General features: G+C 40.7%; 1 protein-coding gene across 2 annotated transcripts in view; it reads right to left on the reverse strand.

The window, feature by feature from the left end:
- The window catches only part of kcnab1b (potassium voltage-gated channel subfamily A regulatory beta subunit 1b), a 131189-nt gene that overhangs the window by 80474 nt on the left and 29283 nt on the right, over positions 1-21432 (reverse strand). For both annotated transcript variants that reach the window (XM_057857304.1, XM_057857305.1), the window contains exon 3: positions 1536-1579. In XM_057857304.1, the coding sequence (XP_057713287.1) occupies positions 1536-1579 (44 nt within the window). The remainder of the gene's footprint in view (positions 1-1535; positions 1580-21432) is intronic.

Here is a 21432-nt window from a genome sequence, read left to right on the forward strand (position 1 = left end):
GAACTCTTGACATCATCTTTGGTGGACGGCCACTCCTTGGGAGAAAAGCAGCAGTGCCAAACTCTCTCCAATTGTAGACAACTTGTCTGACTGTCGATTGATAAACATCCAGACTTTTAGAGATGGTTTTGTATCCTTTCCCAGCTTTATACAAATCAGACAGCTCTTTTGACCAAGCCATGATGCACATCAGACAATGACTTCTCATCAAGACCTTTCTTACCAGGTGTGTGTTTTATAGTGGGCAGGGCAGCTTTAAACAACTCATCAGTGATTGGGCACACACCTGACTTAAAATGTTTAGCAAAATTTGGTTTCAATTGCTCTTTAAGTCTCCTTAGGCAGAGGGTTCACTTACTTATTTTTCCCCCTTGTGTCATTGTTTGCATGCTATCCTCATTAAAATTTGAAAACCTATAAATGTTTTGGTGGTTTTAGTTTAAAATACCGTGTTTTCATCTGTGTGATTTTGACAAAGATCAGCTCACATTTGATGGTGATTTTATGCAGAAATGTGAAAATTCCAAAAGGTTCAGACACTTTTTCAGACCCCTGTAGTTTTGGTTGACAGCGAGTTGTCCTGAATGCTTTTTATATATGTATAGTCGCACTATGAATTTACATAGAAGTACATATTTACGCTTGAAAAAGTCCCTATGAAAAGTAGAAATTAAGATCAACTCAGGGGCGGTGCGTAAGGTGGGTGTGTGTGGGGGGAGGCTAGAAGGGCTGCTGCCCCCAGGCCGGACACCTATGTTGGAAGCGGGTTCAAAATTTGAAATTTGGGTAAATCGATCTCCCAAAAGGAATGGGCACAGAGCTATCTACAGTATATATATTTTTAACAATGTGCTGACATTAATTGAAGCTGAAGAACAATAACATCTGAATTCAAGATTTAATTTTTCCAGTAAAGACCAAATGTTGTTTACCTGCCCTTGAAGAGTACTTACTCAATCATACCACAATTTTTGTTGACATAAAAATGCCCCGCTGTTGATCTGTTTTTCTGTTTAGTGATCGCATGCCTTTAAATAACACTGCAACAGCAATCTCATTCATAGAATTTCCGTCAATAAAAATGCCTCAGGCTCAGCCGGTTCTGGAAAACACTATCATTTCATTCCTTTGTTTAATTTTTTGGTGCCCTCACAGAAATCAAGTCCTGCAGGCGACTTGGCGTAGACTGTACATGCTGCAGTGCAGAGCATAAACACGTATTAATATACAGCGAGTACGCACTCCCACACGCAAACAGTGTACTGAATGAATAAATGTCTGATGAGTGATAATTGTGCAGCGCTACCATTTAAATATTAAAGAGGAAATGTTAACACTCTGCAAACAGATTTGCATTGTCTCACATTAAGTACGAATGAATGACGTGAGAATCTGATATAGCGAGACTGAATTTTTAAAAGAACATCTTTCTGTGCCTGCGCATAGTTCTAAAACCCCACAGGTCATTTGAGTTTGCACTCGGCTGCTCGTGAAATCATTAGATGTGCTCTCTAATGCTAATTAAATGTACTCACCGAGGCCCAGACAGGAGACACGCAACCCAGATTTCCCAAGATTCCTGCAGAAGAAAGAGAATATGACTAATGTCACTTGTGTTTAAGGCTCGAGATGTCTCGCGTTACATATGAAAGAAGCTGTGCCGCAGCTGTGTTTTTACAGATTCATTCATGTCATGATTTTTGCATGAAATGTGCATTATAGAGGACCCTACATTGATACAACTGATATTTGGAACTTTTCAAAATGACCTCTAAAGAACTAGTTCCTTCGGAAAACAAAAAATATATTCAAATGACCTCCAAAGAACTAGTTCTTTAGGAAAACAAAAAATAAATACACATAGACTTCATAATGATATTGACGGGACACGGGGCCATTAATTGGGGGCCTGCATTGTTGGCGTGGCTGTAAAAGCTGGCCGATTACAGATACGGATGTAAAACAGTCTTGATTCTTGATTAAAAGCATAAAAAAAACCCCAAGCGGTTAGCATTTATGTTACGTAAATATGTCGAAGTACGATGCTAGTCTGTTAATCAATGTAGCGGCCACCATATGTAAACAGAGCTTTTCCGGTGAAAATTCTTGCGGATAAATGCCTAAATCTCTAAATTCTTTATAGGTATGGACGTAAAACAGTCTCGATTCTTGGTTAAAAGCAAAAAAAAAAAAAAAAAAAAAAAAAAAAAAGAGCAGTTAGCATTTATTTTACGGAAATATGTCAAAGTACGATGCTAGTCTGTTAATCAATGTAGCGGCCACCATATGTAAACAGAGCTTTTCCGGTGAAAATTCTTGCGAATAACTGCCTAAATCCCTGAATTCTTTATAGGTATGGACGTAAAACAGTCTCGATTCTTGATTAAAAGTAAAAATAAATAAATAAATAAATAACGAACAGTTAGCATTTATTTTACGTAAATATGTCGAAGTACGATGCTAGTCTGTTAATCAATGTAGCGGCCACCATATGTAAACAGAGCTTTTCCGGTGAAAATTCTTGCGGATAAATGCCTAAATCTCTGAAATTTTTATAGGCATGGACGTAAAACAGTCTCGATTCTTGATTAAATGCAAAAAAATAAAAATAAAACAAGCAATTAGCATTTATTTTCCGTAAATATGTCGAAGTACGATGCTAGTCTGTTCATCAATGTAGCGGCCACTATATGTAAACAGAGCTTTTGCTGTGAAAATTCTAGCGAATAAATGCCTAAATCCCTGAATTCTTTATAGGTATGGACGTAAAACAGTCTCGATTCTTGGTTAAAAAAAAAAAAAAAAAAACAAACAAAAAAAAACCAAAAAAAAAACCAGCATTTAGCATTTATTTTACGTAAATATGACGAAATATGATGGTAGTCTGTTAATCAATGTAGCGGCCACCATATTTAAACAGAGCTTTTGCGGTGAAAGTTCTTGCAAATAAATGCCTAAATCCCTGAATATTTATAGGTATGGACGTAAAACAGTCTCGATTCTTGATTAAAAGCAAAAAAAAAACAAAAAAAACAACAACAACAAAAAACGAGTAGTTAGCATTTATTTTACGTAAATATGTCAAAGTACAATGCTAGTCTGTTAATCAATGTAGCGGCCACCATATGTAAACAGAGCTTTTCCGGTGAAAATTCTTGCGAACAAATTCCTAAATCTCTGAATTATTTATAGGTATGGACGTAAAACAGTCTCGATTCTTGGTTAAAAGCAAAAAATAAAAAAACAAAAAAAAACAACACCAACAAAAATTGAGCAGTTAGCATTTATTTTACGTAAATATGTCAAAGTACGATGCTAGTCTGTTAATCAATGTAGCGGCCACTATATGTAAACAGAGCTTTTGCTGTGAAAATTCTTGCGAATAAATGCCTAAATCCCTGAATTCTTTATAGGTATGGACGTAAAACAGTCTCGATTCTTGGTTAAAAGCAAAAAAAAAAACAACCCCCCCCCCAAAAAAAACGAGCAGTTAGCATTTATTTTACGTAAATATGACGAAATACGATGGTAGTCTGTTAATCAATGTAGTGGCCACCATATGTAAACAGAGCTTTTGCAGTGAAAATTCTTGCAAATAAATGCCTAAATCCCTGAATATTTATAGGTATGGACGTAAAACAGTCTTGATTCTTGATTAAAAGCACAAAAACAAAAAAAAAAACAAAAAACAACAAAACAAAAAAACGAGCAGTTAGCATTTATTTTACGTTAATATGTCGACGTACGATGCTAGTCTGTTAATTAATGTAGCCGCCACCATATGTAAACAGAGCTTTTCCGGTGAAAATTCTTGCGAATAAATGCCTAAATCTCTGAATTTTTTTATAGATATGGACGTAAAACAGTCTCAATTCTTGGTTAAAAGCAAAACAAAACAAAACAAAACAAAAAAAAAACAAAAAAACAAAAAAAAACAAGCAGTTAGCATTCATTTTACGTAAATATGTTGAAGTACGATGCTAGTTTGTTAATCAATGTAGCGGCCACTATATGTAAACAGAGCTTTTCCGGTGAAAATTCTTGCGGATAAATGCCTAAATCTCTAAATTCTTTATAGGTATGGACGTAAAACAGTCTCGATTCTTGGTTAAAAGCAAAAAAAAAAAAAAAAAAAAAAAAAAAAAAAGAGCAGTTAGCATTTATTTTACGGAAATATGTCAAAGTACGATGCTAGTCTGTTAATCAATGTAGCGGCCACCATATGTAAACAGAGCTTTTCCGGTGAAAATTCTTGCGAATAACTGCCTAAATCCCTGAATTCTTTATAGGTATGGACGTAAAACAGTCTCGATTCTTGATTAAAAGTAAAAATAAATAAATAAATAAATAACGAACAGTTAGCATTTATTTTACGTAAATATGTCGAAGTACGATGCTAGTCTGTTAATCAATGTAGCGGCCACCATATGTAAACAGAGCTTTTCCGGTGAAAATTCTTGCGAATAAATGCCTAAATCTCTGAAATTTTTATAGGCATGGACGTAAAACAGTCTCGATTCTTGATTAAATGCAAAAAAATAAAAATAAAACAAGCAATTAGCATTTATTTTCCGTAAATATGTCGAAGTACGATGCTAGTCTGTTCATCAATGTAGCGGCCACTATATGTAAACAGAGCTTTTGCTGTGAAAATTCTAGCGAATAAATGCCTAAATCCCTGAATTCTTTATAGGTATGGACGTAAAACAGTCTCGATTCTTGGTTAAAAAAAAAAAAAAAAAAAAAAAAAAAAAAAAAAAAAAAAAACAGCATTTAGCATTTATTTTACGTAAATATGACGAAATATGATGGTAGTCTGTTAATCAATGTAGCGGCCACCATATTTAAACAGAGCTTTTGCGGTGAAAGTTCTTGCAAATAAATGCCTAAATCCCTGAATATTTATAGGTATGGACGTAAAACAGTCTCGATTCTTGATTAAAAGCAAAAAAAAAACAAAAAAAACAACAACAACAAAAAACGAGCAGTTAGCATTTATTTTACGTAAATATGTCAAAGTACAATGCTAGTCTGTTAATCAATGTAGCGGCCACCATATGTAAACAGAGCTTTTCCGGTGAAAATTCTTGCGAACAAATTCCTAAATCTCTGAATTATTTATAGGTATGGACGTAAAACAGTCTCGATTCTTGGTTAAAAGCAAAAAATAAAAAAACAAAAAAAAACAACACCAACAAAAATTGAGCAGTTAGCATTTATTTTACGTAAATATGTCAAAGTACGATGCTAGTCTGTTAATCAATGTAGCGGCCACTATATGTAAACAGAGCTTTTGCTGTGAAAATTCTTGCGAATAAATGCCTAAATCCCTGAATTCTTTATAGGTATGGACGTAAAACAGTCTTGATTCTTGGTTAAAAGCAAAAAAAAAAACAACCCCCCCCCCAAAAAAAAACGAGCAGTTAGCATTTATTTTACGTAAATATGACGAAATACGATGGTAGTCTGTTAATCAATGTAGTGGCCACCATATGTAAACAGAGCTTTTGCAGTGAAAATTCTTGCAAATAAATGCCTAAATCCCTGAATATTTATAGGTATGGACGTAAAACAGTCTCGATTCTTGATTAAAAGCACAAAAAAAAAAAAAAAAAAAAAAAAACAACAAAACAAAAAAACGAGCAGTTAGCATTTATTTTACGTTAATATGTCGACGTACGATGCTAGTCTGTTAATTAATGTAGCCGCCACCATATGTAAACAGAGCTTTTCCGGTGAAAATTCTTGCGAATAAATGCCTAAATCTCTGAATTTTTTTATAGATATGGACGTAAAACAGTCTCAATTCTTGGTTAAAAGCAAAACAAAACAAAACAAAACAAAAAAAAAACAAAAAAACAAAAAAAAACAAGCAGTTAGCATTCATTTTACGTAAATATGTTGAAGTACGATGCTAGTTTGTTAATCAATGTAGCGGCCACTATATGTAAACAGAGCTTTTGCTGTGAAAATTCTTGTGAATAAATGCCTAAATCCCTGAATTCTTTATAGGTATGGACGTAAAACAGTCTCGATTCTTGGTTAAAAGCAAAAAAACAAAAACAAAAAACAAAAACAAAAAAACCGAGCAGTTAGCATTTATTTTACGTAAATATGACGGAATACGATGGTAGTCTGTTAATCAATGTAGCGGCCACTATATGTAAACAGAGCTTTTGCTGTGAAAATTCTTGCAAATAAATGCCTAAATCCCTGAATATTTATAGGTATGGACGTAAAACAGTCTCGATTCTTGGTTAGAAGCAAAAAAAAAAAACAACAACAAAAAACGAGCAGTTAGCATTTATTTTACGTAAATATGTCAAAGTACAATGCTAGTCTGTTAATCAATGTAGCGGCCACCATATGTAAACAGAGCTTTTCCGGTGAAAATTCTTGCGAACAAATGCCTAAATCTTTGAATTCTTTATAGGTATGGACGTAAAACAGTCAAAGGATGATGTTAGTCTGTTAGTCAATGTGGTGGCCGCCATATGTAAACAGAGCTTGTCCGGTGAGAATTCTTGTGAATTAATGCTTAAATTCCGGAATTCTTTGTAGATATGGACGTAAAACTGTCTCGATTCTTGTTTAAAAGCAAAAAAACAACAACATGCAGTTAACATTTATTTAACGTAAATATGTTGAAGTACAATGCTAGTCTGTTAGTCAATGTGGCGGCCGCCATATGTAAACAGAGCTTTTTAAGTTGAAAATTCTTTTGAATAAATGCTTAAATCCCCGAATTCTTTATAGATATAAACGTAAAACAGTCTCGATTCTTTGTTAAAAGAGCAAAAAATGGGCAGTTAGCATTTATTTTATGTAAATATGTCGAAGAATGATGCTAGTCTGTTAAACAATGTGGCAGCAGCCTTACAACAAAGAGCTTTTTACGTTGAAAATTCTTGTGAAAAAACTAAAAATATAATAATTACCTTGAATCATCGAACAAATCACTCCTAAGACAATCCTTCCTGTTTGTATGCGGTACAGCTTTCGTATTTTTTCGACTTAAATCCGGCGTTGGATCACTGCATGTGTCGCTTCGACCTACTGCAAACAACTGAAGCAGATATCTGGGATGGCCCCTTACTTCAAGGCGTGGCACAGTAAAGGTCGACTCTGACCCGTCAATATCATTATGAAGTTGATGACATACAGTGAGGAGCAGAGGTATTTGCACCCCTTGTGATTTTGCAAGTTCATCCACTTAGAAAATATGTAAAGGTTGAAAATTTTTTTAAAAATCCGGAACTCACATTGTATGATTTTTCAATAATTTATTTGTAAGTTACTGGGGTTCATAAGTAGTTGTACCCCTGAGAAAATCAGTGGTCAGACACTTTCTGTAGTTCTTCACCAGGTTTTCACGTATAGAAACAGGGATTTTGGCCCATTCCTCCACACAAATCTTCTCTAGATCTGTCAAGTTTCAGCTGTTTCAGCTCCATCCAAAGTTTTTCTAGTGGACTGTGGCATGGAGACTGGCTTGGCAACTCCAGAACCTTGATATGTTTTACGCAGCCACTCCTTGGTCAGCTTGACTGTGTGCTTCGGCTCATTGTCATGTTGGAAGATCCAGGCATGACTCATCTTCAAGTCTCTGACTGAGGGAAGGAGGTTGTGGCTCAAATTCCGACCATTCATCCTCTGCTTTATACAGTACAGTCGTCCTGTCCCCTTTGCCGAAAGCAGCCGAAGAGCATGAGGTTTCCGCCCCCCATATTTCACAGTAGGGATGGTGTTCTTGGGATTGTACTACTACTTTTTCCTCCACCCACGACGGGTAAAGTTTGCACCAAAAATTTCTACTTTGGTCTCATCTGACTACATGACTTTATCCCATGACCCCTCTGCATCATTCAGATGGTCCCTGGCAAACTTCAGACGGGCCCTCATATGTATTGACTTCAACAGGGGAACCTTCTTAGCAATGCATGATTTTAAACCATTGCACCGTAGGGTCATACTGACAGTAACCTTTGAAACTGTGCATCCAGCTCTCTTCAGGTCATTGACCAGCTCCTGTCGTGTAATTCTAGGCTGAGCCCTCACTTTTCTTCTCATGAGTGATGCTTCTCCAGGAGAGATTTTACATGGAGCACCAGTCTGAGGTAGATTATCAGTCATGTTTTGCCTTTCCTATTTTCTAACAATTGCTGCAAATGTTGATTTATTCTCACCAAGCTCCTTTCCAACCGTCCCATCGCCTATTCTAGCTTTGTGGAGCTCAACAATTTTTTCTCTGGTGTTTCTCGAAAGCTCTCTGGTCTTGCCCATGATAGCAGTTAGATTATGACTGCTGAAGGGTGCACAGGTGACAATAATGAGCTCAAACAGGTGGTGGTTGGGTGGTTACTCATGGGGTAAAGGTGGACTTTTTTAGGGTAGACTGACAACTCTTTGAATTTCATAATTATTGCTGATTCTCAGGGGTATAAATACTTATGAACCCCAGGAAAATAGTTCCGGATTTTTTTTTAAGATTATGTCTCTATAAGTGGAAATGCATCGACAATTGAAATTTCAGACCTATACCTATTTTCTAAGTGGGTGAACTTGGAAAATCACAAGGGGTGAAAATACTTTTGCTCCTCACTTTACAGCACAGTTTAGCGAAGTGACTTCCACACGTTGTATCTTACCATGTCATTTAGCATCATGTCAGACATATTTTCTTTTTTGCAAACTGTCTCTAAAGGAGACACCGTGGTCATTGTTGACTCTGATTGCTCTTAATTCCCCACTCGACGACTTCCTAACTTCTTAAGCGAAATTTCATCTACATCCAGCTGCTCCAGGCCGGCGCCGAGCTGCTCCCTCATCTCTCGTTAATGCCGAGGAAGATGAGCTAAGAGTTTTTGTTGTCTCCCTCGCCACCGAAGTTGCAGATTGCATCTCTGTCTCGTTTACCAACTGTGAGATAACATGCGGCGCAATTGTGATGACAATAGCGCCGAAAGTGGCAGTTAGAGCGGATTGCTCTCCTTCCAGCTGCCACAAGTGTCTTCCCACAGAGTGATGTATGTGCACTATACTGTAAAAAGACATCACAAGGAGAGGATGCCAACATTGAGATAGATTTGTTTTTGCACACTCATCAAGGCTGCATCCAAAGGGACAAAATCATTTGGCAATGAGGTGTGGAGCATTCATTGATAAATAACGGTCTGTCCCTTTCAAGTCTCTATTCCGGGCAGGCAATTCAATCAAGAGAAAAAAACATCTCAGAGATAAATAGTGCAAACTTAGCAGTACAGTTCTACACTACACTGCAATACAGCTACAATAACAAGAATACAGTATATACAGTAAAATTCAAAAGTGTTAAATTTGCAGTGTTAGTGTTGTTGGGCTGTGTTCAGACTGCAGGCATATCTGATTCCAGTCGGATTCCTCCTCAAATCTGATTTTTAGGGCTGACCGTTCACACTATTTTTTCAGCAAGTGTCCAAATCAGATCTGCGCCTGTTCAGACTGGACCACATTATCAACACACCTGACAGGTTGCTGTGGCAACGAAGGCGTCATCCAGCCACGAGTGACATCGCAAACAGTCAAATCCCATTTGAGATGTTCAGACTGAGAAGCATCTTGTCCAAATCTGATATAAAAGTACCTCTCGCATGTGGTTTTAATCGATCTAGCAAGAATCAGATTTTCCCGAGGACAGTGTCTCTGGACAGACAGACCGGTGTGGTGGTCCCCCTTTTCAAGAAGGGGGATAGGAGGGTCTGTTCCAATTACACAGGGATCACACTCCTCAGACTCCTAGGTAAAGTCTATTCAGGGTTGCTGGAGAGGAGGGTCCGTCTGGAAGTCGAATCTCAGATTCAGGAGAAGTAATGTGGTTTTCATCCTGGTGGTGGAACAGTGGACCAGCTCTATACCCTTGGCAGGATCCTTGAGGGTGCATGGGAGTTCGCCCAACCGGTCTACATGTGTTTTGTGGATTTGGAGAAGGCGTTCGACCATGTCCCTTGGGGAGTCCTGTGGCGAGTGCTTCAGGAGTACAGAGTTCCGAGCCTTAGTAAGGGCTGTTTGGTCCCTGTACGACCGGTGTCAGAGTTTGGTCCGCATTGCCGACCGTAAGTCGAATCCGTTCCCAGTGAGAGTTGGACTCCCCCAAGTTGCCCTTTGTCACCGATTCCGAACTTTTATGGGCAGAAATCTTAGGCGCAGCTGAAGCGTTGAGCGTTTCCGGTTTGGTGACCTCACCATTGCATCTCTGTTTTTTGCAGGTAATGTAGTGCTGTTGGCTTCATCTTCACTCTCACTGGAGCGGTTCGCAGCCAAGTGTGAAGCATTTGGGATTAAGATCAGCATCTCCAAATCCGAGACCATGGTCCTCAGTCGGAAAAGCGTGGCATGCCCTCTCAGGTCGGGGTTGAGATCCTGCCCCAAGTGGAGGAGTTCAAGTATCTTGGAGTCTTGTTCATGAGTGAAGGTAGGAGGGAGGGGGAGATCGACAGGCGGATCGGTGCAGCGTTTACAATGATGCGGACTCTGCACCGGTCCGTAGTGGTGAAGATGGAGCTGTGCGAAAAGGTGACACTCTCGATTTAGCAGTTGATCTATGTTCCTACCCTCACCTATGGTCACGAGCTGTGGGTCGTGACCGAAAGAACAAGATTGCAGATACAAGCGGCCGAAATGAGTTTTCTACGCAGGGTGTCATGGCTCTCCCTTAGAGATAGGGTGAGAAACTCGATCATCCGGTAGGGACTCGGTGTCGAGCCGCTACTCTTTCGCGTTGAGAGGAGCCAGTTGAGGTGGCTCGGGCATCTGGTTCGGATCCCTCCTGGATGCCTCCCTGGAGAGGTGTTCCAGGCATGTCCCACAGGTGGGAGGCGCCGGGGATGACCCAGGACATGCTGGAGAGACTATGTCTCTTGGCTGGCCTGGGAACGCCTTGGGATCCCTCCAGAGGAGCTGGTTGAAGTGGCTGGGGAGAGGGAAGTCTGGGCTTCCCTGCTGAAGCTGCTGCCCCCGCGACCCAAACCCGGACTAAGCGGTAGATGATGGATGAATCAGATATCTGTGCTTTGGGAGTGATCAGACTACAAAATCTGATTTTGCCTGCCAGTCTGAATAGTTTAAGTTAAAAACTGTTGTGTTAATTCATTACTCTGAGAGTTAATACCTCAAAAGAGTTGGTGTTAATCCATGGAGTCAAATCTCACTCGGTTCATACCACAGGTCTGGAAGCACAAGTCCGATTTTTTGTCACATCTGTTTTTTTGGCGTGCCCGTTCAGACTGCCTTTGTCCAGTGAGCCCGTTCAAGCATTACGCATGCGCACTAATTCGCAGTCCCACACGCACTGAGCAAGAAAACCCGCATGCGCAAAAGCATCAAAACAAATGACTACACATGCTGGCTGTCATCCGTCATTCCAGGGAGATCATATTTTGATTTCCAAAAAGAGGACAAAAATAACAGACATAAAAAAAATCCCCGTTTAGGCTTGTATTCAAAGTTTATATAGATCGATTGAATGCACACACTGTCCGTGCATGACACACACACATACGGACAGTTTGCACCGACACTTGGTCGTGTAAGCAATCTTGAAATATTTCTCATATGGAGCAGAAAAAAACGAGCATTCTCAGGCTTATCCTCAACCCATTTAAATTTTTTAATGACTGTTGTCAAGCCCGTCCCGTCCCCAAAAGCCGTGTTCAAGGCAAGCTAGGCGCTAACGCAAAGCTGCACCGCTACCGGTGTGCCCTGTCTCTCTCGCTCTTTGATGACGTAATTGCTGCATGAATTAGGATTTGGGAGACTTGACAGTTCAGACCGCTGCGACATTTTGAGAAAATTTGGCCCAGATTGGATTCAAACCACATATGAAAGTGACCCAGATTGGATTTGAAACGGTCCACTGTCCCGTTCAGACCGTCAAGTTAATGCCTTACTTGAGTCGGAAATACACAAAAAAATCGGATTTGTGCATTAAGACCTGCAGTATGAACATAGTGAAATTAAACCATTTTAATGTACTGTTAGAATAGGACCCCGTGCCCAGTTTCCCCCCCTCTGTTTGACATTTTTCAATATTTTTCTCGTTATTTTTTTTCCTGTTCTTGACTCGGATTAAATGTGCAGAGTCGTTGTTAGAGCTGTTCTTCAGTTTATCGAAGTTAGTGTTCTCGTCAGATAATGGTTACAAAAACATGACGCTTAACGTTTGGCTAAAAGTGGGGCTGTCAAACGATTAATATTTTTAATCGAGTTAATCACAGCTTAAAAATTAATCGTAATTAATCACAATTGAAACCATTTATAAAATATGCCATATTTTTCTGTAAATTATTGTTGGAATGGAAAGATACAACACAAGACGGATATATACATTCAACCTACTGTACATAAGTAATGTATTTGTTTATTATAACAATAAATCAACAAGTTATAGAAATTTTATATCAAGACTAGGGCTGTCAAAATTATCGCGTTAACGGGCGGTAATTAATTTTTTAAATTAATCACGTTAAAATATTTGACGCAATTAACGCACATGCCCCGCTTAAACAGATTAAAATGACAGAACAGTGTCATGTCCACTTGTTACTTGTGTTTTTTTGTCTCCCTCTGCTGGCGCTTTGGTGTGACTGATTTTATGGGTTTAAGCACCATAATGTAATTATTGACATCAGCAATGGCGAGCTACTAGTTTATTTTTTGATTGAAAATTTTAGAAATCTTATCAAAACGAAAACATTAAGAGGGGTTTAAATATAAAATTTCTATAACTTGTACTAACATTTATCTTTTAAGAACTACAAGTCTTTCTACCCATGGATCGCTTTAACAGAATGTTAATGTTAATGCCATCTTGTTGATTTATTGTTATAATAAACAAATACAGTCCTTATGTACAGTATGTTGAATGTATATATCCGTCTTGTGTCTTATCTTTCCATTCCAACAATAATTTACAGAAAAATATGGCATATTTTATAGATGGTTTGAATTGCGATTAATTACGATTAATTAATTTTTAAGCTGTGATTAACTCGATTAAAATTTTTAATCGTTTGACAGCCCAAATTATAACCCCTCTTAATATTTTTGTTTTCATAAAATTTGTAAAATTTTCAAACAAAAAAATAAACTAGTAGCTCGCCATTGTTGATGTCAATAATTACACAATGCTCATGGTGCTGAACAGTGTTGTCACAGATTACTTGAAAAAGTAATTTAATTACTGATTACTGATTACGCCTCAAAAAAGTAATCAAGTTACTTTACTGATTACTTCATTATCAAAGTAACTAAGTTACTTTAAAAGTAATCTATCAGTTACTTTTTACCCATTTTTCTCCCTTTGCCACCAAACATAAGAATGACAACAACAAAATGTCCTCACATGTAATTGACCTTCCGATGATTGAATTTAAAGGGGAATATCAGAATTTCGCACTAGCTGAGCCACTCCGGAGCCCTGAAACTAACAAATACCTGACAAACTGCTTAGAATTTGTTGAAATCAACTCCACCGACCAATTAAACCCCACTAACTCTAAGATTAAGCCAAATGTCAAAACTTCTTAATTTCGGGTTATGGTTAACAGCATATCAGTGCCAATGTAAAACAATGCAAACTGACGGCACAATAATCAACAACACACAAGTGGATTGTACAGTGCAATAAACACAAAGGTGGTGGCGAGCGCGGATGCGCGTGCAGTCGTGCACATTAACAACCCGGAAGTACTTCTCTCAACACACACGCGGTCAATTTGGCCACAAAACGTGGCGGCAACTAAGCACTTTACACTCAATCGGACAACACATCCCACAGATGCCAAACGAACACATCACCTCACGGCATAAATGTGCAACACGCATATGATGTAAACAAAGCTTGCCAAATTGGAGCGATGACTGCCCGTCGTTGCTACAACAAAGCTACGAAACGGCCGCGCATGTAGGGGGTCCAACCTTTTGCTGATACCCTCCAGAATGAAGGAAAAATGCTCACCTTCATTCATGGATATCCACAGATCAACATTCTCTCGCAACGTCTCAACACATGGCGCGAATGTCCACCCGCCTCAGTCCCACAACACGTGACGCGAGACCAAAACAGCTAAGAGGTTGTCATGGAAACACGTACCGGGAACCTTTTATTTTAGCATTTTCTATTCAAAATGCTCTTCGTACATGACTACAATATTCTTCATTCTACATACGTTATGAGGCAATGAAAAAATAGTAACGCAGAGACACTAAGGAAACTAACTTTAATCAGATTACTGGTGTAGAAAAATGAACGTGTTAGATTACTCCTTACTGAAAAAAGTAATCAGATTACAGTAACTAACGCGTTACTGACAACACTGGTGCTGAAACCCATAAAATCAGTTGCACCCAAATGCCAGCAGAGGGCGACAAAACACCAAAAAACAAGTAACAAATGGACATGACACTGTGCTGTCATTTTAATCTGTTTGAGCGGGGCATGTGCGTTAAATGCGTCAAATATTTTAACGTGATTAATCTCAAAAATTTATTACCGCCCGTTAACGCGATAATTTTGACAGCCCTAGCTAAAAGGTTAAATGCCAATAGGTTGTTTTACAATTATTACATGCAAATGCAAATGATGAAACCCCTAAATCTAAATACTGAGCAGAGCACAGTGAGGACTCCGACTGAAGGGCAACTTGAATGTGTAAGACATCAACAACTTTTCAAGCCAATGACTGCGCCTCAGTCCTTCGTGGTTGGACGCCGCCCCAAAGAAGCCTTGAAGAAAAATGACAAATGAGTCACTTGAAGACGCCCCCTCACAGAAAACCTGTCACCACTTATGAGCATCCCGCCAGCCAGCCTCTGTACAGTATGGCGCTTCTATTCAGACATTCTATTCCAAAAGTGATATCTAGACTATAAATCAACATCTGGCTTTGTTATTGTCCTTTAATATTCTGAGAAATTGCCTCCTCGTGTGTGATATACTCACACAAGGCATTTCTTATTATTTTTCCCATCATTTTTCTCACTCTAGAATACTCAAATCAATATTTGTCATTGAATTCTTGACGAGTACACGATTAAAACTCCTCGTTCCCCCGGGGGGGGGGGGGGGGGGGGGATTATTGTAGAGAAAGTAAACCCTCACAAGACAACACTGATGGGCAGAAAAGGATTATCCAACACCCGCCTCTTTGGTTCCCACCCGTTTCCCTAATGGCCGTCACAATGCGCTCATGAAAACAACCAGGGAGAAAGCTCTCTATAATCGCAACATTTAAAAGCTATGGGGAATTGGAGCAATTTGAAATGAATAGATAATAAATATAACAAGGGGAAGACAATGAGTTGGGAGAGAAAGGGACACAAGCAACAGACTAACAGAGTTGCAAATCCGAGCCTGGAGTCTAAGCACATCACACGCCCTCTTCGCATAAAGCATTCTATATGACAAAGAACGGCAAACAGAGAATGACAGGCTGCTCCCTACAGGCTCTTGCACAGTGTGCATGCTTGCATTGCGTGTGTGCATGGATAAATGTGGCAGCTTTCTTTGTATTTAGTTCCAAAATTGCTCGCACTTTGAATGCAATTTAAACTCCACAATTTATCACTATCTCATCAGGAATGAGATTGCAAGTTCACCCACGATAGAAAATAGGTGGAGGACTGAAATTTCAATCATAGATGCATTTCCACCCATAGAGACGTAATCTGAAAGGAAAATCCAGATATCACATTGTATGATTTTTAAAAAACTGGGGTTCAAAAGTATTTGTACCCCTAAGAAAATCAGTGCTAATATTTAGTCCAGAAGCCTTTGTTTGCAATTACAAATATCAGACGCTTTCTGTCGTTCTTCAACAGGTTTTCACGGATGGAAACACAGATTTTGGCCCATTCCTCCACACAAATCTTCCTTACATCTGTCAGGTTTCGGAGCTGTCATTGACAAACACGAAGTTTCAGCTCCATCCAAAGATTTGCTATTGGATTGGGACACACCACACCAGAACCTTGATATGCTTTATACGCAGTTGTAACCAGTGTGTCAGCGCCGCCCCGCATTCCACTCCCACCTCTGACCAGGCCGGGACGCGAATCTGTGCACCACGAAGCTTCCACTCGGCAGGTAAGGACGCTAACCACTGCGCCAATAAAGCTCGAGCCGACGGCACAGCCACCAGCATCTCTACATGAAGGAATCGGCAGGGAAGTTTCCACAACGGACCTGCGTGTACCCGTAACACTCACCAGAACCTTCGTTGCCGATCCAGGTCACGGCACCATTGCAACCGGTTTGAAACGCGCCCTGACGCGATCCGCTCCCACCTCTCTGAGCAGGCAGGGACACGAACCCACGCCGCGCTGCACGACGCACTCCATATCAACAGTGCAGGGACGCTAACCACTGCGCAGAAACCTTCGCTGCCGATCCAGGTCACGGCATCAAGTAACCGGTGTGTCAGCGCCGTCCCGCTCCCACCTCTGACCAGGCCGGGACGCGAACCCACGCACCACAAAGCTTCCACTCGGCACTGCGCCAATAAAGCTCGAGCCAACGGCACAGCCGTCAGCGTCCCCACATGAAGGAATCAGCAGGGAGGTTTCCACGCTCCACAACGGACCTGCGTGTACCCATTACACTCACCCTGGGACGCGAACCCACGCCGTGCTACACATCAACAGTGCAGAGATGCTAACAACTGCGCCAATAAAGCTCAAGCCAACGGCACAGCCGCCAGCGTCCATACATGAAGGAATCGGCATGGAGGTTTCCACGCTCCACAACGGACCTGCGTGTACCCGTTACACTCGCCGAAACCTTCACTGCCGATCCGGGTCACGGCACCATTGCAACCGGTTTGAAACGCGCCGCGCCCCGATGCGATCCGCTCCTACCTCTCTGAGCAGGCTGGGACGCGAACCCACACCGCGCTGCACGACGCACTCCATATCAACAGTGCAGGGACGCTAACCCCTGCGCGGGAACATTCGCTGCCGAGCCGGGTCATGGCACCAATGTAACCGGTGTGTCAGCGCCGCCCCGCGTTCTGCTCCCACCTCTGACCGGGCCGGGACGCGAACCCGCGCACCACAAAGCTTCCACTCGGCACTGCGCCAATAAAGCTCGAGCCAACGGCACAGCCGTCAGCGTCCCCACATGAATGAATCAGCAGGGAGGTTTCCACGCTCCACAACGGACCTGCGTGTACCCATTACCTCACCCTGGGACGCGAACCCACGACGCCCTACACATCAACAGTGCAGGGACGCTAACAACTGCGCCAATGGCACAGCCGCCAGCATCCCTACATGAAGGAATCGGCAGGGAGGTTTCCATGCTCCACAACGGACCTGCGTGTACCCGTTACACTCACCCCCCGCCGCCCCGCACTCCACTCCCACCTCTGACCAGGCCAGGACGCGAACTTGCGCACCACGATGCTTCCACTCGGCAGGTAGCGACGCTAACCACTGCGCCAATAAAGCCCGAGCTAACGGCACAGCCATCAGCGTCCCCACATGAAGGAATCAGCAGGGAGGTTTCCACACTCCACAACGGACCTGCGTGTACCCGTTACACTCACCCCCCGAAACCTTCGCTGCCGATCCGGGTCACGGCACCAATGCAACTGTGACGCTTCCACTCGGCAGGTAGGGACGCTAACCACTGCGCCAATAAAGCTCGAGCCAAGGGCACAGCCGTCAGCGTCCCCACATAAAGGAATCGGCAGGGAGGTTTCCACGCTCCTCAACGTGCGTGTACCCGTTACACAGTTACTCCTTGGTCAGCTTGACTGTGTGCTTCGGATCATTGTTGTGTTGGAAGATCCAGCCACGACTCATCTTCAAGTCTCTGACTGAGGGAAGGAGGTTGTGGCTCAAAATCTACATTTGACCATTCATCCTCTGCTTTATGCAGATTTTTTATACACTGCCCTCTAGTCTGCCTCATTTCATATGGCTGAATCCAGCTGCTACATGTTAAGACGAACATAAGCCAAGTTTTTGTTTGCGCTGTTTTTTTTTTTTTTTTTTTTTAATACATTCGTAATTTAGTTATAGGTATAGTTATATTTAGCCGTTTGTTGTGGGAATATGTGTCTGAACCACTTGATAAGAGCATTGTAAAAAAAAAAAAAAAAATAGCGTTTTATAGCATTTAAGCTAGCGGACGTTCGCTATGTAATTTAGCCGATTGTTCTTTTGTTGTACATAGATGTTTATTTATTTATTTATTTTTAATATCGTTTGAGGCTCAGCTCAGGTATTTTCATTTTTCGTGTTCCTCATTACTCGATTTGAACGAACTAGTTCATCGATTAATCGTTGACTTAAATAATTGATAGCAGCAGCCCTAATATTAGGTAAAATTCATTGTTTTCTCATGTATATTTATAATTGCTCTTTACCCCCAAAAATATTTTATCCGATTACCTGATTGATAGAATTACTAAAATATTTGATAGCTGCAGCTCTAATTCATAGCAGCAATAGTCAGTCGACTATCAAATAAAACTTCAATTTGAGTTCAAAATGTCAATGTTTTGTTTCCACTATTACATTAAAAGCACTGTCGTTCACATTATTGTAAAAATTTGACACTAAAGAAATAACACTTTGCTATGATGTAAAGTAGTATACAGCTTGTATAAGTGTAAATTTACTGTGCCTTCAAAATAATGTGTCAACACTTCCACTGTTTTTACACTGCAGCACATTGAACATTTTCTTCCAATGACATTAACATTAGATGTGTGGGAAAAGCTACAAATCTCTCCACATGGAGTAGCTGTATTTCATAGCTGGTGGCCTGTGGGTTGATCCTTTATTGAAGAACATGTGGGCAGATCTGAAGTGCTTGATTTACTGTGTTGTGAATGTCAGTGAGAGCACCCCCAACACACACAGAAAACCCATCACGCAGGAAGTATGTCAAAATATCTCGTGAGCTTTTGTCTAAAAAAAAAAAAAACAGGGGATATACTTACTGGGTATACAGCGCTGGCCAAAAGTATTGGCACCCCTGCATTTCTGTCAGATAACGCTCGATTTCTCCCAGAAAATTCCAAAAATGGGCTGCACAAATATATTCGCACCCTTTAAAAAATCATGTGATGCTTCTCTAATTTGTGTAGTTAACAGCACCTGTTACTTACCTGTTCACATAACAGGTGGTGGCAATTACCAAATCACACTTGCAGCCAGTTAAAATGGATTAACGTTGACTCAACCTCTGTCCTGTGTCCTTGTGTGTACCACATTGAGCATGGAGAAAACAAAGAAGACCAAAGAACTGTCTGATGACTTGAGAAGCAATTGTGAGGAAGCTTGGGCAATCACAAGGCTACAAGTCCATCTCCAAAAACCTGAATGTTTCTGTGTCTACCGTGCGCAACAAGTGTAAAGCCCATGGCACTGTGGCTGTGGCACTTGACGAGAGATTTCAGTAAAAGATTGTGCGAATGATGGATAAAGAACCTCGACTATCATCCAAACAAGTTCAAGCTGTCCCGCAGTCCGAGGGTACAGCAGTGCCAACCTGTACTATCTGTCGGCGTCTGAATGAAAAGGGAATCTATGGCAGGTTACCTAAGAAGACCCCACTTTTGAGCCAGAGACATAAAAAAGCCAGGCTGGAGTTGGCCAAAACTTACCTGAGAAAGCCAAAAACGTTTTGGAAGAATGTTCTCTGGTCAGATGAGACAAATGTAGAGCTTTTTGGGAAAAGGCATCAAGGAAAAAAAACGAAGCCTTCAAAGAAAAGAACACGGTCCCCACAGTCAAACATGGCGGAGGTTCCCTTATGTTTTGGGGTTGCTTTGCTGCCTCTGGGACTTGACTGCTTGACCGTGTGTATGGCATTATGAAGTCTGAAGACTACCAACAAATTTGGAAGCATAATGTAGGGCCCAGTGTGAGAAAGTTGGGTCTCCGTTAGAGTTCATGGGTCTTCCAGCAGGACAATGACCCAAAACATACTTCAAAAAGCACTAGAAAATGGTTTGAGAGAAACCATTGGAAACTTCTAAAGTGGCCAGCAATGAGTCCAGACCTGAATCCCATAGAACAATGATGGAGAGATCTGAAAATGGTAATTTGGAGAAGGCACCCTTCAGATCTCAGAGATCTGGAGCAGTTGGCCAAAGAATAATGGTCTAAAATTCCAGCAGAGCCTTGTAAGAATCTCATTGATGGATACCGGAAGCGGTTGTTCGCAGTTATTTTGTCTAAAGGTTGTGCTACCAAGTATTAGGCTGAGGTCAATACTTTGTCAGGCCCATTTTTGCAGCTGTCTGTAAATTGGTAATTATTTAATTTTTTTTTTCAATTCTCTTTTGTGCTTTTTCATTGCAAGCAAAATAAATGAAGATATTACTACCAAAGCATTTGTAATTTCAATCATTTTCTGGGAGAAATTGAGCATTACCTGACAGAATTGCAGGGGTGCCAATACTTTTGGCCAGCGTTGTATACTGTATATTAGGGATGTGACAATATGTCAAAAATAGTGATATATCGCGATACGTTGTCTCACAAATAATTACTGATGTGCTCCTGCCAAGAATCGATATAGCGTTTTAAAAAGGTGTCACGGTTTAAAAAAAAAAAAAAAAAAAAAGGAACCAACAAGTTGGTAGAAAAATTTTCCACGAGAACTGTGTCTTCGTTAACTTGTTTGCTGCCATTGACGGCGCTTGACATCCATCCTGGAACGGCATCTAGGGATTATAACCACTTGTTTGCAAGGCTCGCATTATCATAACGTGGTATGAAAAAAGTATCTGAACCTTTTGGAATTTCTCACATTTCCAAAATCCCCATCAAATGTGATCTGATCTTTGTCAAAATCCCACAGATGTAAAAACAGTGTCTGCTTTAACTAAAACCACCCAAATATTTATTGGTTTTTTATATTTTAATGAGGATAACATGCAAACAATGACATAAGGGGGAAAAATAAATAAGTGAACCCTCTGCCTAAGGAGACTTAAAGAGCAATTGAAACCAATTTCTACCAAACAATTTAAGTCAGGCATGTGCACTGCCCAATCACTGATGAGTGGTTTAAAGCTGCCCTGCCCACTATAAAACACGCACTTGGTAAGAATTGTCTTGATGAGAAGCATTGTCTCATGTATAACATGGCTCAGTCAAAACAGCTGTCTGAAGACCTGCGATCAAGGATTGTTGATTTGTATAAAGCTGGGAAAGGATACAAAACAGTCTTTAAAAGTCTGGATGTTCATCAATCGACAGGCGGAGAAGTTGTCTACAAATGGAGTTTGGCACTGTTGCTTGTCTCCTAAGGAGTGGCCGTCCACCAAAGATGACGCCAAGAGTTCAGTGCAGAATACTCAGACAGGTAAAAAAGAATCATAGAGTTTCTGCTAAAAGACTTACAGAAATCACTGGCACAATCCAATATTTCTGTGCACA

The sequence above is a fragment of the Corythoichthys intestinalis genome, chromosome 14 (assembly GCF_030265065.1).
Source record: "Corythoichthys intestinalis isolate RoL2023-P3 chromosome 14, ASM3026506v1, whole genome shotgun sequence".
NCBI lineage: Eukaryota > Metazoa > Chordata > Actinopteri > Syngnathiformes > Syngnathidae > Corythoichthys > Corythoichthys intestinalis.